The sequence below is a fragment of the Sturnus vulgaris genome, chromosome 5, assembly GCF_052056855.1.
Source record: "Sturnus vulgaris isolate bStuVul1 chromosome 5, bStuVul1.hap1, whole genome shotgun sequence".
In the NCBI taxonomy this organism is placed as follows: domain Eukaryota; kingdom Metazoa; phylum Chordata; class Aves; order Passeriformes; family Sturnidae; genus Sturnus; species Sturnus vulgaris.
Window position 1 is genome coordinate 73,410,781 of NC_142247.1, and position 21,867 is coordinate 73,432,647.

At 38.8% G+C, this 21,867-nt stretch overlaps 1 protein-coding gene across 1 annotated transcript in view; it reads left to right on the forward strand.

Annotated features, from left to right (window-relative positions):
• TASOR2 (transcription activation suppressor family member 2) overlaps positions 1–21,867 on the forward strand; it is a 35,369-nt gene that overhangs the window by 1,113 nt on the left and 12,389 nt on the right. The window contains exons 2-16 of the mRNA XM_088166123.1: positions 2,789–2,925; positions 4,923–5,018; positions 5,873–5,945; positions 6,600–6,676; positions 8,410–8,508; positions 10,232–10,338; positions 11,095–11,114; positions 12,801–12,924; positions 14,353–14,453; positions 14,572–14,675; positions 16,997–17,069; positions 18,129–18,203; positions 19,707–20,321; positions 21,195–21,422; positions 21,635–21,792. Of these exons, the coding sequence (XP_088022249.1) occupies positions 2,789–2,925; positions 4,923–5,018; positions 5,873–5,945; positions 6,600–6,676; positions 8,410–8,508; positions 10,232–10,338; positions 11,095–11,114; positions 12,801–12,924; positions 14,353–14,453; positions 14,572–14,675; positions 16,997–17,069; positions 18,129–18,203; positions 19,707–20,321; positions 21,195–21,422; positions 21,635–21,792 (2,087 nt within the window). The remainder of the gene's footprint in view (positions 1–2,788; positions 2,926–4,922; positions 5,019–5,872; positions 5,946–6,599; positions 6,677–8,409; positions 8,509–10,231; positions 10,339–11,094; positions 11,115–12,800; positions 12,925–14,352; positions 14,454–14,571; positions 14,676–16,996; positions 17,070–18,128; positions 18,204–19,706; positions 20,322–21,194; positions 21,423–21,634; positions 21,793–21,867) is intronic.

Sequence of the window (21,867 nt, forward strand, 5' to 3'; positions counted from 1 at the left end):
TAAGGAGAAGAGGATTCCCAGCTCCATCCTGCTCTTCCTTAAGGAGAAAAGGGTTCCCATCTCCTTTCTCTAAGGAGAAAAGGGCTCTTGGCTCCATTCCTTAAGGAGAACGTTCCCGGTTCCATCCCGCCCATCCTTATGGAGAAAAGGGTTCCTGGCTCCCTTCCTTAAGGAGAAGAGGGTTCCCATCTCCCTTCCCTAAGGAGAAAAGGGTTCCTTAAGGAGGAGAAGGTTCCAGGCTCCATCCTGCCGTTCCTTAAGGAGAAAAGGGTTCCAGGCTCCCTTCCCTAAAGAAGAAAAGGGTTCCCAGCTCCTTTCCCCAAAGAAGAAAAGGGTTCTTGGCTGCCTGTCCTAAAGAAGAAAAGGGTTCCTGGCTCCTTTTCCTAAGAAGAAAAGGGTTCTTGGCTCCCTTCCCCAGAAAAGAAAAGGGTTCCAGGCTCCTTTCCCCAAAAAAGAAAAGGGTTTGTGGCTCCCTTCCCTAAAAAGAGTATTCCCGGTTCCATGCCGCCCTTCCCTCAGGAGAAGTGTGGGGCAGAATTCGTGCGAAGGGTTAAATCCAATTTCCCGGCTCCATCCCTGGATCAAAAGAGCTTTTGGAATTTCCTGCCTTACCGAGGACACGTTGGCTTTTCCAAAGCGGCACATCCCAAAGCCTGAGCAGCTGGGAAAAAATCGCCGTGCTTTTTTTTTTTTTTTTAATTTAATTTTTTTGGGGGGATGCTGGTGCCCTTCAGGAATGGGATTTAGGAATTAAAAACCAGCGTGGGTGGGTGCTGATCCCTCCCTGAACCTCTTGGTCTCATTTTGGAGCAGCTGCAAAGCTGAAATTTGGTTTTATCGGGCGGGAAAAATCCATTTGTGCTCTGCTCTTAAACAATTCTAATCCCCAGATTGTCCTCAAATTATCCCACCACGGTTGGGATTGGAGCAGAGCTTGCCCAGCTCGATAATAATTAGAATAATCTGGGATAGATGAAGCCAAAATAATTGGAAATCATAGGCCTTGCTCCGTGGAAACCAAGGGTTTTTTTGGGTTTTTTTTGGTTTTTTTTCATAAAAAACCGTGTTCTGTGATGATCCAGAATGATCCAGAATGATGCAAAAAGTTCTCTGCTTTGTTGGGCTACTCGAGTCAGAACATAATCAAGGAGATTCTAAAAAAAATAAATTATTTCTAACAAAAAAATGACCCCAAATCTTTGACAAAACCAGAAATTAGTTCAGCTGCAAACCCATTTTGGGTTTTAGAAAAGGTGCTGAACAGGTTGAAATCACTTTTGAATTTTTTTTTCTATAACTCCTCTTGTAAATGAAATAATCCGATTTCACAGAACTTGTTTTCCAGCCAAAAAAAAAAAAAGAAAAAAAAATCATTATCAGAGCATTCCAGACACTTTTATCTCCTCTGATAAGAATTGTGATTAATTACAATTAATTGCCTCGGACCAGAGGCTTTTAGGTGGCTGGGAAATTGCTTTTATGTATAATTGGCTTTATTTATTTTTAGTGTTCCTTTGAAAGGTGCAAATTGCATTTTTGGCAACGGCACAGCCAGTTTGAATATTCCCCATTGCCACATCTTTCACCCTCAATATTTTTTTTTTATTTCAAATTTCCTTAAAATCCCACCTTGGAGCTGGCACTTCCCAAAGTGACCAATTCCTTGGAGACCAAAAAGTGAAATTGCGATTTTTTTTTTAATTATTATTCTTTTTTTTTAATTTTTTTTTTTATTTTTTTAGGGAATAAATTCTGTATTTTTGCCCAATTTGGGAATAATTTTGTTCTCCTGGAATAATTTGAATGGAATAAAAGGATTTTTTTTTTTTTTAATTAAGAGTAGGAAAACACCAAAATAATTCAAATTTAGCCATAAAAACAGGGATCAAATAATCAATTTGGAAATATTTTTTTCTCCTGGATTAATTTGAATGGAATAAAAGGAAATACTTGATTTTTTTTTTCATTGATAGTAGGAAAACCCCAGGATTATTTAAATTTACCCTTGAAAATAAGGATCAAACTCTTAATTTGACAATAATTTTGTTCTCCTGGATTAATTTGAATGGAATAAAAGGAACTATTTGATTTTTTAAAAATTAAGAGTAGGAAAACACCAAAATTATTCAAATTTATCCATAAAAACAGGAATCAAACTCTTAATTTGACAATAATTTTGTTCTCCTGGATTAATTTGAATGGAATAAAAGGAACTATTTAATTTTTTTTAATTAAGGGGAGGAAAACACCAAATTTTTTTTAATTTACCCTTGAAATTAGGGCTCAAACTCTCAATTTGGAAGTAATTTTTTCTCCTGGATTAATTTGAATGGAATAAAAGGAACTATTTAATTTTTTTTAATTAAGGGGAGGAAAACACCAAAATTATTTAAATTTACCCTTAAAAAGCGGGATCAAACTCTCAATTTGGGAATAATTTTTTCTCCTGGACTAATTTGAATGGAATAAAAGGAATTTTTTTTTTTTTAATTAAGGGGAGGAAAACACCAAAAATATTTAAATTGACCCTTAAAAAGCGGGATCAAACTCTCAATTTGGGAATAATTTTTTCTCCTGGAATAATTTGAATGGAATAAAAAGAAATACATGATTTTTTTTTAAATTAACAGTAGAAAAACACCAAAATAATTCAAATTTCTTGACTATTTTACCCCATCCCACCCCATTTTCCCCCCCCTCCCGTTCCCCAATCATCTTTTATCCATTTCTGGGTGGAATTCCCATCTCATTTTCCCTTTTATTTTGATTTTTTTCCCCGTTTCGGCAGGGGCAGCCGAGGGTTCGGGCTGGCTGCTGCAGAGGGCGCTGTCGGTTCTGCACAGTTCCTGCCTGGACTCCAGCTCCCAGCGACGATTCCAGTACAGCAGAGCAATCCTGGTGGAAAATCAGCTTTTCCACACCGAGGTCAGCCCGCATTTCACGGGAAAAATTCAATTATTGGGGGGGCATCAACACTTCTGGGAATTGTGATTTTTAATTTTTTTTTTTTATTTTTTTTTTTTTTTTATTTTTTTTTTTTATTTTTTTTTTTTGGGTTGGTTGGTTTTGTAAAGTACATCTTGTAATTTTTGTTTTTTTTGGTTTTTTTTTTCTGTCCTAATGAGGAATTAAAAAAAATCTGCAGCTAAAAGTGGGAATGGAGGGATGAAGGGAGTTGGAAAGTGGGGAATAAAGGGATTTTGAAAAGTGGGAATGTGGGGATTTGAAAAATGGGAATAAAAGGATTCTAAAAGTGAGAATTAAGGAATTTGACAAATGGGAATGTGGGGATGAAAGGATTGGAAAAGTGGGAATGAAGGGATGAAGGGATTTTGAAAAGTGGGAATTAAGGGATTTTGAAAATGGGAATGTGAGGATGAAGGGATTTGAAAAGTGGGAATTAAGGAATTTTGAAAAGTGGGAATGTGGGGATTTGAAAAATGGGAATAAAAGGATTCTAAAAGTGGGAATGAAGGAATTTGACAAATGGGAATGTGGGGATGAAGGGATTGGAAAAGTGGGAATGAAGGGATAAAGAGATTTTGAAAAGTGGGAATTAAGGGATTTTGAAAGTGGGAATGTGAGGATTGGAAAAGTGGGAATGTGAGGATGAAAGGATTTGAAAAGTGGGAATTTACAAGTGGGAATGTGGGGATGAAAGGATTTGAAAAGTGGGAATAAAATGATTCTAAAAGTGAGAATTAAGGGATTTTGAAAAGTGGGAATGTGAGGATGAAGGGATTGGAAAAGTGGGAATGTGGGGATTTGAAAAATGGGAATAAAAGGATTCTAAAAGTGAGAATTAAGGAATTTGACAAATGGGAATGTGGGGATGAAAGGATTGGAAAAGTGAGAATGAAAGGATTTGAAAAGTGGGAATGAAGGGATTTTGAAAATGGGAATAAAGGGATTCCAAAAGTGGGAATTAAGGAATTTTACAAGTGGGAATGAAAGGATTCTAAAAGTGGGAATGTGGTGATTTGAAAAGTGGGAATGTGAGAATAAAAGGATTCTAAAAGTGAGAATTAAGGAATTTTACAAGTGGGAATGTGAGGATGAAGGGATTTAAAAATCGGGAATAAAAGAATTTAAAAGTGGGAATTAAGGGATTTTACGAGTGGGAATGTGAGGATGAAAGGATTGGAAAAGTGGGAATGAAAGGATTTGAAAAGTGGGAATGTGGGGATTTGAATTAAGGAATTTTGAAAAGTGGGAATGAAAGGATTCTAAAAGTGGGAATTTTTCAAACCCTCGCATTCCCAATTTTCAAACCCCCATATTCCCAATTTTCAAACCCCACATTCCCAATTTTCAAACCCTCACATTCCCAATTTTCAAACCCCACATTCCCAATTTTCAAACCCCACATTCCCAATTTTCAAACCCCCCATTCCCATTTTTCCTTGCCTTTCTTTCCAGCCTCTGCTCTCTGGGAATGCAAATCTCCAATTTGATCGTCCTGAATTAAAAAGAAATTAAAAAATTTTGAGATCACTGAATGATTTAGGTTGGAAAAGATTTTCCAAACATCCAATTCCCAACCTAGAAAAGGATGAAAAAAAATCCTGCCTAAATCTTGGATAATCCCTCTGGAAGCTGGATTAAAATAAAAAAAAAAAAAAGGAATTTTTCCTTAAATCTCAATTATTTTCAATTTTAAGAATCAATAATGAAACCACATTCATTTTTCCAGCTGTTATGGCACATTTTATTTTATTTCATTTCCTTAATTATTATTTGATTATTATTTTATTTCCTTGATTATTTCAGCTTTTATTTATTTATTTATTTATCCATCCAATTTTTTCCCTTGATCTTGTCCAAAAAAAAGTGAGAATTTTAATTTTTTTTCTGTGATGATCCAGAACAAAATTCCAAATTTTTTCTTTTTTTTAATTTAATTTAATTTTTTTTTTCCCCAGCTCCAAGCTTTTGCCAGAGCCAAGGAAGCTGCAGGATACAGCCAAGAGGAGCTGCAGGAAACTTTTGCATTTCTGCTTTTTGATAAAGAGGAAGAGGTAACCAAAAATTGGGATTTTTTTTCCATCAAAAATTTAGCATCAAATCCCAGCTTTTTTTTTTAATCCCATCTAAACCCAGGAGATTTGCTGGTGGAATTCCCAGAGGAAATTCAATTTTCCTGGGTGAAAAAACAGGAAATTTCCACTGGAAATTCAATTTTAATTTAAAGATTTATTCATTGGATTTAGTGAAAATTTGGGAATCCACTTGAAATTCATTTTAATGATAATTTATTTATTAATTGGATTTTGGGGAAACCAAAGAATCCACTGGAAATTCCCTTTTAATTAAGATTTATTAATTGGATTTGGGGAGAATCTGGGAATCCACTTGAAATTCATTTTAATGATAATTTATTTATTCTTGGGATTTTGGGGAAATCAAAGAATCCACTGGAAATTCAATTTTAATTAGGATTTATTAATTGGATTTAGTGAAAATCTGGGAATTCACTTGAAATTAATTTTCATAATAATAATAATTAATTTATTCCTTGGATTTTGGGGAAAATCAAAGAATCCACTGGAAAGTCCCTTTTAATTAAGATTAATTAATTGGATTTTTGGAAAATTTGGGAATCCACTGGAAATTAAATTTAATAATAATTTCTTTATTCTTTGGATTTTGGGGAAAATCAAAGAATCCACTGGAAATCCCCTTTTAATTCAGATTTTCCCTGTAGATATTGCATTTAATTCCCTTTTTACCTCAATTTTTTGGGGATTTTAATTCTCAATAATTCAATTAAATCACATTCAGATTTTTTTTTTCCAGCCAGATTTTTTCCCCCTAATCCTTAAAAAAAATGAGAAAATAATTTTTTTTTTTTTTTTATTTTATTTTTTGGAAGGCAAAGAAAGTTTGTGAGAATGGGCTCCGTGTGAACAGCAGCTCCATTTCCACCCTGGGGGATCCAGCCAAAGGTAAAATTCCAAATATTCCACTGGAAAATCAAATATTCCCATTGGAAAATTAAATATTCCCATTGGAAAATTAAATATTCCCATTGGAAAATTAAATATTCCCCATGGAAAATCAAATATTCCCATGGAAAATCCTGGGAATATTTTTCAATTTTGGGGAATATTTCTCATTTTTTGGGAATATTTCTCTTTTTTTCAGGGAATTTTTTCATTTTTTGGGAATGTTTCTCAATTTTTTTTTTTTAATTTTTCTTTCATTTTCTGGGAATATTTCTCATTTTTTCTGGGAATTTTTTCTTTTTCTGGGAATATTTCTCAAATTTTTTAAAATTTTTCTTTCATTTTCTGGGAATATTTTACATTTTTTTGGAAATATTTCTCAATTTTTTGGGAATATTTCACATTTTTTTTCTCATTCTTTAGGAATATTTCTCATTTTTTGGGTCTATTTCTCTTTTTTCTGGGAATATTTTACATTTTTTTGGGGAATATTTCTCATTTTTTTTAGCAATATTTCTCATTTTTAGGGAACATTTCTCATTTTCTTTTGCTGCCTTTTCTCCCATTCCTTTTTTTTTTTTCCCCCAGATTTTTTTTTTTTTTTTGGGCAATAATTCCAGATAATTCTAATTGTTATAATTATTTTATTTTTAGGGGTTTATATTTCCAAATATTCGGATTTCCTGCAGCCCAGGCAGTCAGGACACGTTGTCATCTGCAAACTCATCAAGGTAAAACACAATTATTCATAATTTGATTTTTTTTCTATTTCTATTTTATTTTTATTCTATTTTTATTTCTATTTCTTTTTATTTCTTTTGATTTTTATTTCTATTTTTATTTTATTTCTATTTTTATTTTATTTCTATTTCTATTTATTTCTATTTATTTTTATTTATTTCTATTTTTATTTATTTTTATTTCTATTTCTATTTTTATATTTATTTCTATTTTATTTATTTCTATTTTAAATTTTATTTCCATTTTTATTTCCATTTTTATATTTCTTTTTATTTCTATTTTTATTTTTTATTTCTATTTTTATTTCTATTTATTTTTTATTTTCATTTTCGTTTTTATTTTTATTTTCATTTTTATTTTTATTTTCATTTTCGTTTTTATTTTTATTTTCATTTTCATTTTTATTTCTGGTTTTATTTTTATTTTCATTTTTATTTTCATTTTCATTTTGGTTTATATTTTTATTTTTTATTACTCTCTAAAAGCAAAATCCAGGCTCCAGTTTTCCCTTGGATTCTCAGGAATTTTAGGATAATTTCAGATTATTTTTCCCTTGGATTTTCAAGAATTTTGGTACATTTGAGGTTTTTCCTTGGATTTTCAGGAATTTGGAGTGGGTTTTTAAATTTTTTTAATTTTTTTTTTATTTGAGGGGTTTTTTTAATGAATTCTCAGGAATTTTGAGTTGTGAATTGTGAGCTGTGAATTGGGAATTTTGAGTTGTGAATTGGGAGTTTTGAGTTGTGAATTGTGAATTATGAATTGTGAATTCTGAATTCTGAATTTTGAGTTGTGAATTTTGAATTTTGAGTTGTGAGTTGTGAATTCTGAATTGTGAGTTGTGAATTTTGAATTTTGAATTGTGATTTTTGAATTTTGAGTTGTGAATTGTGAGTTGTGAATTTTGAATTTTGAATTGTGAGTCTTGAATTATGAATTGTGAGTTTTGAATTGTGAATTATGAATTGTGAATTTTGAATTATGATTTGTGAATTGTGAATTTTGAATTGTGACTTTTGAATTATGATTTGTGAGTGGTGAATTGTGAATTTTGAATTATGAATTGTGAATTTTTAAGTGTGGAATGTGAGCTGTGAATTGTGAATTTTGAATTGTGAATTTTGAATTGTGAATTTTGAATTGTGAATTTTGAATTGTGAATTGTGAATTGTGAATTTTGAATTATGAATTGTGAATTGTGAATTTTGAATTGTGAAATGTGAGCTGTGAATTGTGGATTTTGAATTGTGAATTTTTCATTTTGAATTGTGAATTATGAATTATGAGTTGTGAATTTTGAATTGTGAGCTGTGGATTGTGAGCTTTGAATTGTGAATTTTGAATTGTGAGCTGTGAGTTGTGAATTTTGAGTTTTGAATTTTGAATTGTGAGTCTTGAATTATGAATTGTGAGTTTTGGATTGTGAATTGTGAATTGTGAGTTGTGAGCTGTGAATTTTGAATTTTGAATTGTGAATTGTGAATTTTGAATTTTGAGTTGTGAGTTGTGAATTACGAATTTTGAATTGTGAGTCTTGAATTATGAATTGTGAATTGTGAATTATGAATTGTGAGTTGTGAATTGTGAATTATGAATTATGAATTATGAATTGTGAATTATGAATTGTGAGTTGTGAGTTGTGAATTATGAATTTTGAATTGTGAATTATGAATTGTGAGTTGTGAGTTGTGACTTTTTGCTGTTGTTGTGCTGTTCTGTGCAGGGCAAGGTCCGTGCTGTGGCCGAGGGCTCCTGTGGCTGCTCCAGCCCCTCCCCAGGCTACGACTGCCACGAGTCCAGCAGGGCCTCCAGGAGCAGCCAGGTACACAATTCCCAAAAAATAAACCCAAAAAACCCAAAAAAACCCCAATTCTCAGCTTCCCAACAAACCCCTGAGCTCCAGGAGCAGCCAGGTACACAATTCCCAAAAAATAAACCCCAAAAACCCCAAAAACCCCAATTCTCAGCTTCCCAACAAACCCCTGAGCTCCAGGAGCAGCCAGGTACACAATTCCCAAAAAATAAACCCAAAAAACCCCAATTCTCAGCTTCCCAAAAATGGGAATTCCCAGGTTTTCAAAAATGGGAATTTTCAGTTTGTAATGGGATGGTGGGAACCTAGAAATGGGAATTTTCAAGTTTCAAAAATTGGGAATTCTCAGGTTTCCAAAAAAAAATGAATCCAGGAGCAGCCAGGTAGGGAATTCCCAAAAAATAAACCCCAAAAACCCAAATTCTCAGCTTCCCAACAAACCCTGATCTCCAGGAGCAGCCAGGTACACAATTCCCAAAAAAAAACCCCAAAAAAACCCCAAAAAACTCCAAAAACCCCAATTCTCAGCTTCCCAAAAATGGGAATTCTCAGCTTTCTGAAATGAGGAATTTTTCAACTTGTACCTGGGACTGGAACCCCAAAAACTGGGGTTGGGTTTTTGGGGTTGGGATTTTTGTTGGGTTTGGTGTTGGGGTTGTTTGTGGGGTTGGGATTTTTGGGTTTGGGATTTTTGGGGTTGTGGATTTTGGGTTTGGGATTTTTGGGGTTGGGATTTTTGGGGGTTGGGATTTTGGGGGTTGGGATTTTTGGGGTTGGGATTTTGGGGGTTGTGGGTTTTGGGTTTGGGATTTTTGGGGGTTGTGGGTTTTGGATTTGGGATTTTGGGGGTTTGGGATTTTGGGGTTGTGGATTTTGGGTTTGGGATTTTGGGGGTTGTGGTTTTTCGGTTTGGGATTTTGGGGGTTGTGGATTTTGGGTTTGGGATTTTTGGGGGTTGTGGTTTTTAGGTTTGGGATTTTTGGGGGTTGTGGATTTTGGGTTTGGGATTTTGGGGGTTGTGGTTTTTTGGGTTTGGGATTTTTGGGGGTTGTGGTTTTTGGGGTTGGGCTTTTGTTGGGTTTGGTGTTGGGGTTGTTTGTGGGGTTGTGGCTTTTTGGGGTGTGGGATTTTGGGGATTTGTGGGTTTTGGGTTTGGGATTTTGGGGGTTGGGATTTTGGGGGTTGTGGATTTTGGGTTTGGGATTTTGGGGTTGTGGATTTTGGATTTGGGATTTTGGGGGTTGGGATTTTTGGGTTTGGGATTTTTGGGGTTGGGGGTTTGGGGTTGGGATTTTTGGGGGTTGTGGATTTTGGGGTTGGGATTTTGGGGGTTGGGGTTTTTGGGTTTGGGATTTTGGGGGTTGTGGATTTTGGGGTTGGGATTTTTGGGGTTGGGATTTTTGGGGGTTGGGATTTTTGGGGTTGGGATTTGGGGGTTTTTGGGTTTGGGATTTTGGGGGTTGTGGATTTTGGGGTTGGGATTTTGGGGGTTGTGGTTTTTGGGGTTGGGATTTTGGGGTTGTGGTTTTTGGGTTTGGGATTTTTGGGGGTTGTGGGTTTTAGGTTTGGGATTTTGGGGGTTGTGGATTTTGGGGTTGTGGATTTTGCTGTTGGGGTGTTTGGGGTGGTGTCAGAAGGCCCAGCCCCATTAATTAACGTGTCCCCATTAATTGTGTGACCCCATTAATTGTGTGACCCCATTAATTGTGTGTCCCCATTTGTGTGTCCCCAGTATTACGTGTACGAGGTGAGCGGGGGCAGCGCGGCCGAGAGACCCCGACAGGTGTGTCCATACATGTACCTGTACAGGGAGCACCTGGACACCCCCCTGCTGGCCCTGTAAGAAACCCCAAATACCCTAAATACCCCAAATACCCCATATCCCTGTGTCCATACATGTACCTGTACAGGGAGCACCTGGACACCCCCCTGCTGGCCCTGTAAGAAACCCCAAATACCCTAAATACCCCATATCCCTGTGTCCATACATGTACCTGTACAGGGAGCACCCCCTTCAGATCCTGTAAGAAACCCTAAAATTATCCTATTGACCTTAGAAACCCTAAAATTATCCTATTAAACTAAGAAACCCCAAAAAGAAATCCTACAAATATCCTATTCACCTGAGAAACCCCATAAATATCCTGTTAACCTAAGAAACCCTACAAATGTCCTATTGACCTAAGAAACCCCATAAATACCCTATATCCCTCTGTTCCTATATGGGAATGTTCCTTTTACTGCTAATCCCAAAATTTCCCCTTTTTTTCCCCTTTTTTTCCCCCTTTTTCCCTTTCCTTTTTATTCCTAATCCCAAAATTTCCCCTTTTTTTCCCCTTTTTCCCCCTTTTTTCCCCTTTTTTCCCCCTTTTTTCCACTTTTTCCTATATAGGAACATTCCTTTTATTGCTGTTCCCACCCCTGATTATTTTATTTCTTTCTTTATTATTTAATATATATTTAATATTGAAATTTTTATTTATGATTAATTAATATTATTTATTCTATATGATAAAAATCAAATTATTTCTAGATTTAATATTGATTTAATTGTTTATAAAATGGATTTATTTCTGCTTTGTCTCTTTTGTGCAGAGAGGAGCGGAACCACCGAGGTGAGGGGTCTGGGGGGTTTGGGGTTTTTGGGGTTTGTGGGGTTTTTGGGGTCTGGGGGGTTTGTGGGGTTTTGGGATTTGGAGTTTTGGGGTTTGGGGGTTTTTGGGGTGTGGGGTTTGGGGTTTTTGGAGTTTTTAGGGTTTGGGGTCTGGGGGGCTTGTGGGGTTTTGGGATTTGGAGTTTTGGGGTTTGGGGGTTTTTGGGGTGTGGGGTTTGGGGTTTTTGGAGTTTTTAGGGTTTGGGGTTTGTGGGGTTTGGGGGTTTTTGGGGTGTGGGGTTTGGGGTTTTTGGAGTTTTTAGGGTTTGGGGTTTGTGGGGTTTGGGGGTTTTTGGGGTGTGGGGTTTGGGGTTTTTGGAGTTTTTAGGGTTTGGGGTTTGTGGGGTTTGGGGGTTTTTGGGGTGTGGGGTTTGGGGTTTTTGGAGTTTTTAGGGTTTGGGGTTTGTGGGGTTTTGGGATTTGGAGTTTTGGGGTTTGGGGGTTTTTGGGGTGTGGGGTTTGGGGTTTTTGGAGTTTTTAGGGTTTGGGGTTTGTGGGGTTTGGGGGTTTTTGGGGTGTGGGGTTTGGGGTTTTTGGAGTTTTTAGGGTTTGGGGTTTGTGGGGTTTGGGGGTTTTTGGGGTGTGGGGTTTGGGGTTTTTGGAGTTTTTAGGGTTTGGGGTTTGTGGGGTTTGGGGGTTTTTGGGGTGTGGGGTTTGGGGTTTTTGGAGTTTTTAGGGTTTGGGGTTTGTGGGGTTTTGGGATTTGGAGTTTTGGGGTTTGGGGGTTTTTGGGGTGTGGGGTTTGGGGTTTTCGGAGTTTTTAGGGTTTGGGGTTTGTGGGGTTTTGGGATTTGGAGTTTTGGGGTTTGGGGGTTTTTGGGGTGTGGGGTTTGGGGTTTTTGGAATTTTTAGGGTTTGGGGTTTGTGGGGTTTGTGGGGTTTTGGGATTTGGAATTTTGGGGTTTTTGGGGTGTGGGGTTTGGGGTTTTTGGGGTTTGAGATTTTGTGGTTTGGGTGTTTGGGGTTGTGGTTTTTGGGGTTTGGGGTCTGTGGGGTTTGGTGTCTGGGGGGTTTTGGAGTTTGGGATTTTGGGGTTTTTAGGGTCTGGGGTTTGGGGTCTGTGGGGTTTTTGGGGTTTGGGGTTTTGGGGTTTTGGGGGTTTGGGGTCTGTGGGATTTGGGGTTTTTGGCGTTTGTGGGGTTTGGGGTTTTGGGGTTTTTAGGGTCTGGGGTTTGGGGTTGTGGGGTTTGGGGTTCGTGGTTTTTAGGGTTTGTGGGATCTGTGGGTTTTGGGGTCTGTGGGGGTTTTGGGTTTTTGGGGTTTCTGGGGTCTGTGGGTTTTGGGATTTGTGGGGTTTTTGGGGTTTGGGGATTTTGGGGTTTGTGGGGTTTGGGGTCTGGGGGGTTTGTGGGATTTGGGGATTTTGGCGTTTGTGGGGTTTGGGGGTTTTTGGGATGTGGGGTTTTTGGGGTTTGGGGTATTTGAGGTTTGTGCGATTTAGGGTTTTGGGATTTTAATTTTAATTAGTATTTTATTTCTATTTTTATTTGTATCTTTATTTTTTATTGTAGTTTCTATTTGTATTTTTGTTTTTATCTTAATTTATATTTTAATTTTCATTTTTACTGTTATTTTTATTTGCATTTCAATTTGTATTTCTATTTTTACTTTAATTTTAATTTAATTTTAATGGAATTTCCCTTTCCAGCAGTGTCCCCAGTGTCCCCAGTGTCCCCGTTCTGCCCCTGGCAGGGCAGTTTGTCCATCCAGGGCCGTGTCCTGTGCAGCCTGGCCCTGAGGAGCTGCCACAGCTGCACCATCCCAGCCCAGCTGTGAGTGCACAACTGGCAATTTGGGTTAATTAATTAATCCCTGGCTTAATTAATCCTGGCCTTCCCTGAGTTAATTAATTCTGGCCTTCCCTGGGTTCATCCTGTCCTTTCCTGCTCTGAGTCCAACCCTTCCCCTGCCCAAAATTGGGAATTTTGGGTCAATTCTGGCCTTTCCTGGGTTAATTAATTCTGTCCTTCCCTGGGTTAATTAATTCTGTCCTTTCCTGGGTTAATTAATTCTGTCCTTTCCTGCTCTGAGTCCAACCCTTCCCTCCCAAAATTCAGGAATTTGGGGTCCTCTCCTGGGTTAATTCTCTCCTTTCCTGCTCTGAGTCCAACCTTCCCCAAAATTTGGGATTTTTGGGTTAATTCTGTGCTTTCCTGGTTTAATTAATTTTGTCCTTTCCTGCTCTGAGTCCAACCTTCCCCAAAATTTGGGATTTTTGGGCCATTTCTGTCCTTTCCTGCTCTGAGTCCAACCTTGCTTCTCCCAAAATTTGGGATTTTTGGGTTAATTCTGTCCTTTCCTGCTCTGAGTGCAACCTCCCCTCCCAAAATTCAGATTTTTGGGTTAATTCTGTCCTTTCCTGCTCTGAGTCCAACCTTCCCCCTCCCAAAATTTGGGATTTTTGGGTTAATTCTGTCCTTTCCTGGGTTAATTAATTCTGTCCTTTCCTGGTTTAATTAATTCTGTCCTTTCCTGCTCTGAGTCCAAACCTTTCCCAAAATTGGGATTTTTGGGGTCCTTTCCTGAGTTAATTCTCTCCTTTCCTGCTCTGAGTCCACCCCTTCCCTCCCAAAATTCGAATTTTTGGGGTCTTTTCCTGCTCTGAGTCCAACCTTCCCTGCCAAAATTTGGGATTTTTGGGTTAATTCTGTCCTTTCCTGCTCTGAGTGCAACCCTCTGTGCCCAAAATTTGGGATTTTTGTGCTGGGGCCTTGGCACAGCCAGGAGGGTTCAGGTTGGGCACAGAAAATCCTGGAAAAAAATTTCACCCTGACACCTTCAGTCCAACCAGATTGATCCAGACCTGCCTGAAATAATCCCAAAAACCTGGATTTGGGGATTTTCTGATCCAAACCTGGCTGAAATAATCCCAAAAATTGGGATTTGGGGATTTGGGATGGTTTTAAACATTCCCAAAAGCTGGAATTGGAGAATTTTCTGTTCCCAGGATCTGGGATTTGAGGATTTTCTGTTCCAGAAGTTGGGATTTGAGGATTTCCTGATGTCAAAATTTGAGATTTGAGGATTTTCTGTTCCAAACCTGCATTCAACATTCTCAAAATCTGGAATTTCAGGATTTTCAAACTTCATCCTCAAATTTTCCAATTCCACCTTTCCCTGAAGTTTTTTATTGTTCCACAGATCCTTAATCCTGAAACTTAATTTTTTTTTTAACTTTTTTTTTTATTTTCTCCTCCCAGGCCTCCCAACCTGGACATCAACCACGTCATGGGATTGTCTGACTTGAAAAAAAAACTGCCAGAAGCTGCATTTGGGAAAAAAAACTACACTGGCAATGAAGGTGGGAGTGAAATATTCCAAAATTTCTGGGTCACAACCCATGGAAAAAAATGCACAATCCCAACAGCAAATCCTGATTTTTTATTTTATTTTTTTTAATTTTTTTTTTTCCTTCCCAGTTTGCTTTCAGGGTGTTTATTCCAGTCTCTATGAAGTGGAAATATCCAATAAGGATCAATCCAGAATGGATCAGCTGGTGGAAAATCTGAAGGAAAAAGATTTGGTGAGTTTGTTTTATTTCCTGGGTGAAAAGTGAATTAATTTTGATTTTTCAATGAAATTTTTGGGTGTCAGTTATCCACCTGAATTATTGCTTGAAAATTCCAGAAAATTCCAGAGATTGCTCAGAGCTCCAGGAGAGCTGGAGAGGGACTGGGGACAGGACACAGGGAATGGGAAAAGGGGATTTTGGGGGATTTTGGGATTTTGGGAATTCCAGGCTGGGGAAGGACTGGAATGGAATTCCTGGAGAAGCTGGAGCTGCCTCATCCCTGGAAATGTCCCAGGCCAGGCTGGAGACCCAGATCCCCTGGGAATTTGGGGGATTTGAAACTGAAAAATTGGAGAGAAAAACCTGGGAATGATCCAGGGAGAGCTTCCAGAACATTCCAGGGAATAAAGGGACTCCAGGAGAGTTGGAGAGGGACTGGGGACAAGGGACAGAGGGACAGGACACAGGGATGGATGGGATCTTGGGAATGAGGAATTGCTGGCTGGGCTGGGATTGCCAGAGAATCCCTGGAATGGCCAAGGAAGGATTGGAGCAGCCTGGGATGCTGGGAGGTGTCCCTGGAATGAGCTTTGAGGTCCCTTCCCAGCCAAGGCAGTGCAGGATTCTGGGATTCAGGAGACTCAGAATCCATTGCCAGGGATTGGGATGGAAAATGGGGAGAGAAAAGAGAGGAGAAGGGAAGGGAGAGCCTTCATGGTTTGCTGAGATTCCAAGGGAAGGCCCTGGATCCATCAATTGCTTGGAGAGGAGATGGATCCAAGCTCAGCTTCCAGGAATCCCAAAATTCCTCATTCCAGCCCTTTTGGGATCTGTTCTCCCCCCACTCTGATTTTGAGCTCTGTGGGATGAACCCAACTCTGGCAGACAAAAAAATTCCCTGCATTTCCTTTCCTTTGGAATAAAATGGAAAAGTGATTTTGGCTCCTTTGTGTTCTCATCTCCCTGCAAATCATCCTGGCACTGAGAATTCCCAATTTCCAATGGAATTTTTGCCTCTTTTATCCCTTCCCCTCTCTGCTTTGATCCCCCCCAAAGGAGCAGCTGAATCCTGAATTCTGAATCCTCAATCCTGAATCTTGAATTCTCAATCCTGAATTCTGAATTCTGAATTCTGAATCCTCAATCCTGAATTCTGAATCCTCAATCCTCAATCCTCAATTCTGAATTCTGAATCCTTAATCCTGAATCCTCAATCCTCAATCCTCAATCCTGAATTCTGAATCCTCAATCCTGAATTCTGAATCCTCAATCCTGAATCCTGAATTCTGAATCCTGAGTTCTGAATCCTCAATCCTGAATTCTCAGTCCTCAATCCTGAATTCTGAATCCTCAATCCTCAATCCTCAATCCTGAATTCTGAATCCTCAATCCTGAATTCTGAATTCTGAATCCTCAATCCTGAATTCTGAATCCTCAATCCTGAATATTTCACCCAAAATTCATTTTATTTTCCTGCCACAAATCCAATCCTGTGTTATTTGTGAATGCCTGGAATTGGATCAAGGAAAAAATTCCAAGTTTATTCAATTCCTGAGAAATTGCTGAAAAATATGAAGGAAAAAAATCCAAATTTGGAAAAAAAGAGAGGGAATCCAAACAACAGCCAACACGTGGAAAAACTGGGATTTTTCTCTCTTTATCCATCTGCTCCTGGAAATTTGGGATAGAATTTTGGGGTTTTTTCCACAAATTCATTGGTGCTGAAATCCAAAATCCAGCTGAGCTCCAGCCAGGAGCTGCCTGGAAATTTGGGTTTTCCTGGAATTTTGTGTTTTCTTGGAATTCTGGAATTTTGTGTTTTTCTGGAATTCTGGGAAAACCCTTCCCCTTTGTGCTGCAAATGCTGGCAGGGATGGATAATTAATCTTCATTAATTAATCTTCATTAATTCTGGCTTGATAAGGATATTTCCTGATTTTAAGGAATTCTGATCCCAGATCAAAGTGCCAGAGTTTGATTTTTATTTTCATTTTTATTTTCATTTTCCTTTTTTTTAAATTTTTGATTTTTATTTTCACTTTTTATTTTCATTTTTATTTTTATTTGTATTTTTATTTTAATTTTTTTTTTTAGTTTCATTTTTATTTGTATTTCTATTTTTAGTTTCATTTTTATTTTCATTTTTATTTTTATTTTCATTTTTGTTTTTATTTTCATTTTTGTTTTTATTTTCATTTTTACTTTCATTTTTATTTTTAATTTCATTTTTAGTTTCATTTTTATTTTTAGTTTCATTTTTATTTTTTATTTTTAGTTTCATTTTAATTTTAATTTTTAATTTTATTTTTATTTTTTTTCTCTATTTCTTCCAGGCAATCATCAAATATTTGCAGGACCAAGGAGTTCTGATCCTGCTCACATCCTCAGCCTTGGCACGAGAGGAGGGTAAGGCTGGGCTTGGCTTTGGGCTGGGCTTAATCCCTGCTGTGCTTGGGAGCTTTGGGAGCCTAAACTGGACCTGCTGTCTTCAACTAAACCTGGTTTCCTAAATTAAATCTGATTTCTCAAACTAAACCTGGTTTCCCAAATTAAATCTGATTTCTCAAACTAAGCCTGGTTTCCTAAACTGAACCTGAATTCTCAAACTAAAACTGAACCTGATTTTTTAACCTAAACTTGGTTTCTGAACCAAATCCTGCTTTCTTAAACTGAACCTGAATTCCTAAGCTGAACCTGGTTTTCCTAAGCTGAACCTAATTTCTCAAACTGAATCTAATTTCTTAACCAAATCCTGGTTTCTTAAACTCAAACTAAAACTGAAACTGGTTTCTTAACCTAAACTTGGTTTCTAAAACCAAACCTGGTTTCTCAAACTGAATCTGATTTTTTAAACTGAGCCTGATTTCTCAGACTAAAACTGAAACTGGTTTCTTAACCTAAACTTGGTTTCTGAAACCAAACCCTGCTTTCTTAAACTGAAACCTGGTTTTAAAAACATGCCTGGTTTCTGAACCTAAACCTGGTTTGTTAACCAAAGTCCTGGTTTTTAAAACTGAACCTGATTTCTTAACCTAAAACTTGTTCCTTAAACTGGACCTGGTTCCTTAAACTGGACCTGATTCCCTAAACTGGACCTGGTTTTTTTAACCTAAAACTTCTTCCTCAATCCAAACCTGGTTTCTGAACCTGAACCTGATTTCTCAACCTAAAGCCTGGTTTCTCAAACTGCACCAGGATTTTGAACCCAAACCAGATTTTTGAACCCAAACCAGGTTTTGAATCCAAACCAGATTTTGATCCCAGAGCAGGATTTTGATCCCAAACCTGTTTATTGAACCCAGAGCAGGATTTTCACCCCAGAGCAGGATTTTGATCCCAAATCTGTTTTTTTAACCCAAACCTGTTTATTGATCCCAGAGCAGGATTTTGATCCCAGAGCAGGATTTTGATCCCAGAGCAGGATTTTGAGCCCAAACCTGTTTTTTTTTTTGGTTTTTTTTGCAGGCCTGGAGCCCAAGGAGCCCGTGAGCCTGCTGGCCCTGTTCCTGTTCAGATCCCCCCGGGCCCTGAGCCCCCCAGGTAGGAGCAGGATCAGCTTTAGGCTCCAGTCCAGCCTGGGATTATCAAAACCTGATTTTATTGCTCACAACCAAAAGTGTTAAAAGGGGAGAGAAAAAAAAAATTGTGCAGCTCCTTGAATTCTGAGCTGAGCTAAGCCAGGCTTTGCTGGGTCACTGCACGTGATGGGGGTGACAAAAATTTAATTTTCAGGGGATGGGGGTGACAAAAAAATGAATTTTCAGGGGGTGTTTGATGGGATCCATTTGGGGCAGGTTTGGGATTTTTCTGGGATCCATTTGGGGCAGGTTTGGGATTTTTCTGGGATCCATCAGGGGCTGGTTTGGGATTTTTCTGGGATCCATTTGGGGCAGGTTTGGGATTTTTCTGGGATCCATTTGGGGCTGGTTGGGGATTTTTCTGGGATCCATTTGGGGCAGGTTTGGGATTTTTATGGGATCCATTTGGGACAGGTTTGGGATTTTTATGGGATCCATTTGGGACAGGTTTGGGATTTTTCTGGATCCATTTGGGGCTGGTTTGGGATTTTTCTGGGATCCATTTGGGGCAGGTTTGGGATTTTTCTGGGATCCATTTGGGGCAGGTTTGGGATGTTTGGGATCCATTTGGGGCTGGTTTGGGATTTTTCTGGGATCCATTTGGGGCAGGTTTGGGATTTTTCTGGGATCCATTTGGGACAGGTTTGGGATTTTTCTGGGATCCATTTGGGGCAGGTTTGGGATTTTTATGGGATCCATTTGGGACAGGTTTGGGATTTTTATGGGATCCATTTGGGACAGGTTTGGGATTTTTCTGGATCCATTTGGGGCTGGTTTGGGATTTTTCTGGGATCCATTTGGGGCAGGTTTGGGATTTTTCTGGGATCCATTTGGGGCTGGTTTGGGATTTTTATGGATCCATTTGGGGCTGGTTTGGGATTTTTATGGATCCATTTGGGGCAGGTTTGGGATTTTTCTGGGATCCATTTGGGGCAGGTTTGGGATTTTTATGGATCCATTTGGGGCAGGTTTGGGATTTTTCTGGGATCCATTTGGGGCTGGTTTGGGATTTTTCTGGGATCCATTTGGGGCTGGTTTGGGATGTTTGATGGGATCCAATCAAGGATATCACACAAGGAATTTGTAATTAGTGGCAATCTGAACACCCTACATTTAAGCAGATTTAAAAATAGAAAATCCCAAATCCTGGGTGTTTCCAGAGCTCCTGGGTGCTGGATTTCGTGGGAATTGCTGCAGGGAATGATGTCAGAGCTGGAATTCCTGCAGGATGGGGCTGGCTGATACAACTCCAGTTTTTCATTTTTATTTCAATCACTTTTTTGACTCCCACATGGAATTCTTTGTTCCTCCTTTGTTTCCTGTTTCCCCCCAGGAAATTCCTGCCCTCTGATTTTTCCACGTTTTTACTTCCAATATTTCCCTTTACCTGCACCACGAAAGCGATTTAGGGAATAAAATCCTTTCCTAATTAAGTTAAAAACTAATCATTCTTTTCCTTTCTTAGCTTCAAAGAATCCCAATGCTGGCAAGGAATTCACTTCCAGGAGTGACATCTCCTTAAAAATCACCTCAGTGCTGCCTGGGCTCCGCTATGCTTTGAGGAAAGCAGCCAATTCCTCCTGGGATAACACAGCAATCCAGGAACACCTCCGGGAATATTCCAAAAGCCAGCAAAAATCCCAACCCCACAACGTTCCCGTTCCATGCCAGGATGAAGGGATTCAACCATCCCAAAAATTCCTGGGGCCATCCCTGGCCCAGCTACGTCGTTACCTGGCCCAGCCCAGCTCTTACACCTTGGCCATCCCAGCGGCCCTGCAGTGTCTCACAGGCAACAATTTGGGAATTTCCTCTTCCTCCTCCTCCTCTTCCTCCATCCCAAATCCTCCTCCTGAGAGCTTCACCAAAAGTGTCACCTCTCCCACCAAGCCGTGGGGCAGGGACAGCAGGAGGAAAAGCAGCAGGAGCCCCCCGGCCCCCAGGGCAGCAGTGGGGGGCAGCAGGAGCAGGGAGGCAGCCAGGAAAAAACTCAACCCTGCTGCCAAAAATTCGGCATCAACCTGCAGCCAGGCCATGCTGAAACTGGCCAAGCTGCAGCTGCCACACGGCAGGAAAAGAGGTGAGAGATGGGGGGAAAAAATGGGGGAAAAATTGGAAATGGGGTTGGATTGCTGGTTGTCCTGCTCAGCCAGGAGTGTCCCAAGAGCTGCAGCATCCAGAAAAATCTCAGGGGTTGGCCTGGCTTTGGGTGCAGTGGCCTGAGCTTTCCCTTTTCCTTTTTCCTTTTTTCTTTTTCCTTTTTTCTTTCCTTTCTCCTTTTTCCTTTTTTTCCTTTTTACTTTCCTTTCCTTTTCCCCTTTTCCTTTCCTTTTCCCCTTTTCCTTTCCTTTTTCCTTTTATCCCTTTTCCTTTCCTTTCCTTTCCTTTCCTTTCCTTTCCTTTCCTTTCCTTTCCTTTCCTTTCCTTTCCTTTCCTTTCCTTTCCTTTCCTTTCCTTTCCTTTCCTTTCCTTTCCTTTCCTTTCCTTTCCTTTCCTTTCCTTTCCTTTCCTTTCCTTTCCTTTCCTTTCCTTTCCCCTTTTTCCTTTCCCCTTTTTCCTTTCCCCTTTTTTTTCCTTTCCCCTTTTTTTTCCTTTCCCCTTCTTTCCCCTTTTTTTTCCTTTCCCCTTTTTTTTCCTTTCCCCTTTTTTTTCCTTTCCCCTTTTTTTTCCTTTCCCCTTTTTTTTCCTTTCCCCTTTTTTTTCCTTTCCCCTTTTTTTTCCTTTCCCCTTTTTTTTCCTTTCCCCTTTTTTTTCCTTTCCCCTTTTTTTTCCTTTCCCCTTTTTTTTCCTTTCCCCTTTTTCCTTTCCCCTTTTTCCTTTAATAAATTCATTCCCATTTAAATCAGGCTAAGTCCAAATAAAATCATAAAAAACCCACCTTTTTCTCCATCCCTCCCTCCTCCCAATTAATTTTTAATCCCAATTAAAGCTGGGATTCTTTTCCCTGTCTCAGGTGCAGAGGTGCTGGCTGCAGAAATTGTCCTCAAGCCTCAGTGTGAAGCTGCTGAGAAGGAAATTTCAGCTCCTGGAGTGGAAGCAAAGAGGCCAAAAACTCTGGAAAACCTGGAAAAGAGGAAAATTCCTGTGGCTGAGAGTGCCACAAAGGCAGGGAAAAATAAAATGCAGAAAAACCTGGAAATCAGAGCATCAAAACCTGCAGAGAACCAGCAGGAAGGGAATGGTGAGAGAAAAGAATTTGATTTTTTCCTTTTAAAATTGATTCTTTCCTTTTAAAATTTAAACTTAAATTTGAATTTTCAAATTGATTTCCCCCCTTTTCAAATTAATTCTTCCCCATTAAAATTAAAACTTAAATTTGAATTTTCAAATTGATTTTTTTTATTTTTCTTTTCAAAATTAATTTTCTTTTTCCCTTCTCTTTCCCTCCCCCAGAGCTGCAGGAGCCTCCGAGTGCAGAAATCCCAAGGAATGAACCCAACCCCACAGGAAACCCCACAGGGAATCCTAAAAGGAATCCTATAAGGAATCCTATAGGAACCCCCATAGTGACCCCTACAGGGAATCCTATGGGAAATCCATTGGGAATCCTATAGGGACCCCAGGAAACCCTATAGGAACCCCCATAGCGACCCCTATAGGGAATCCTATAGGAAATGCCATAGGGA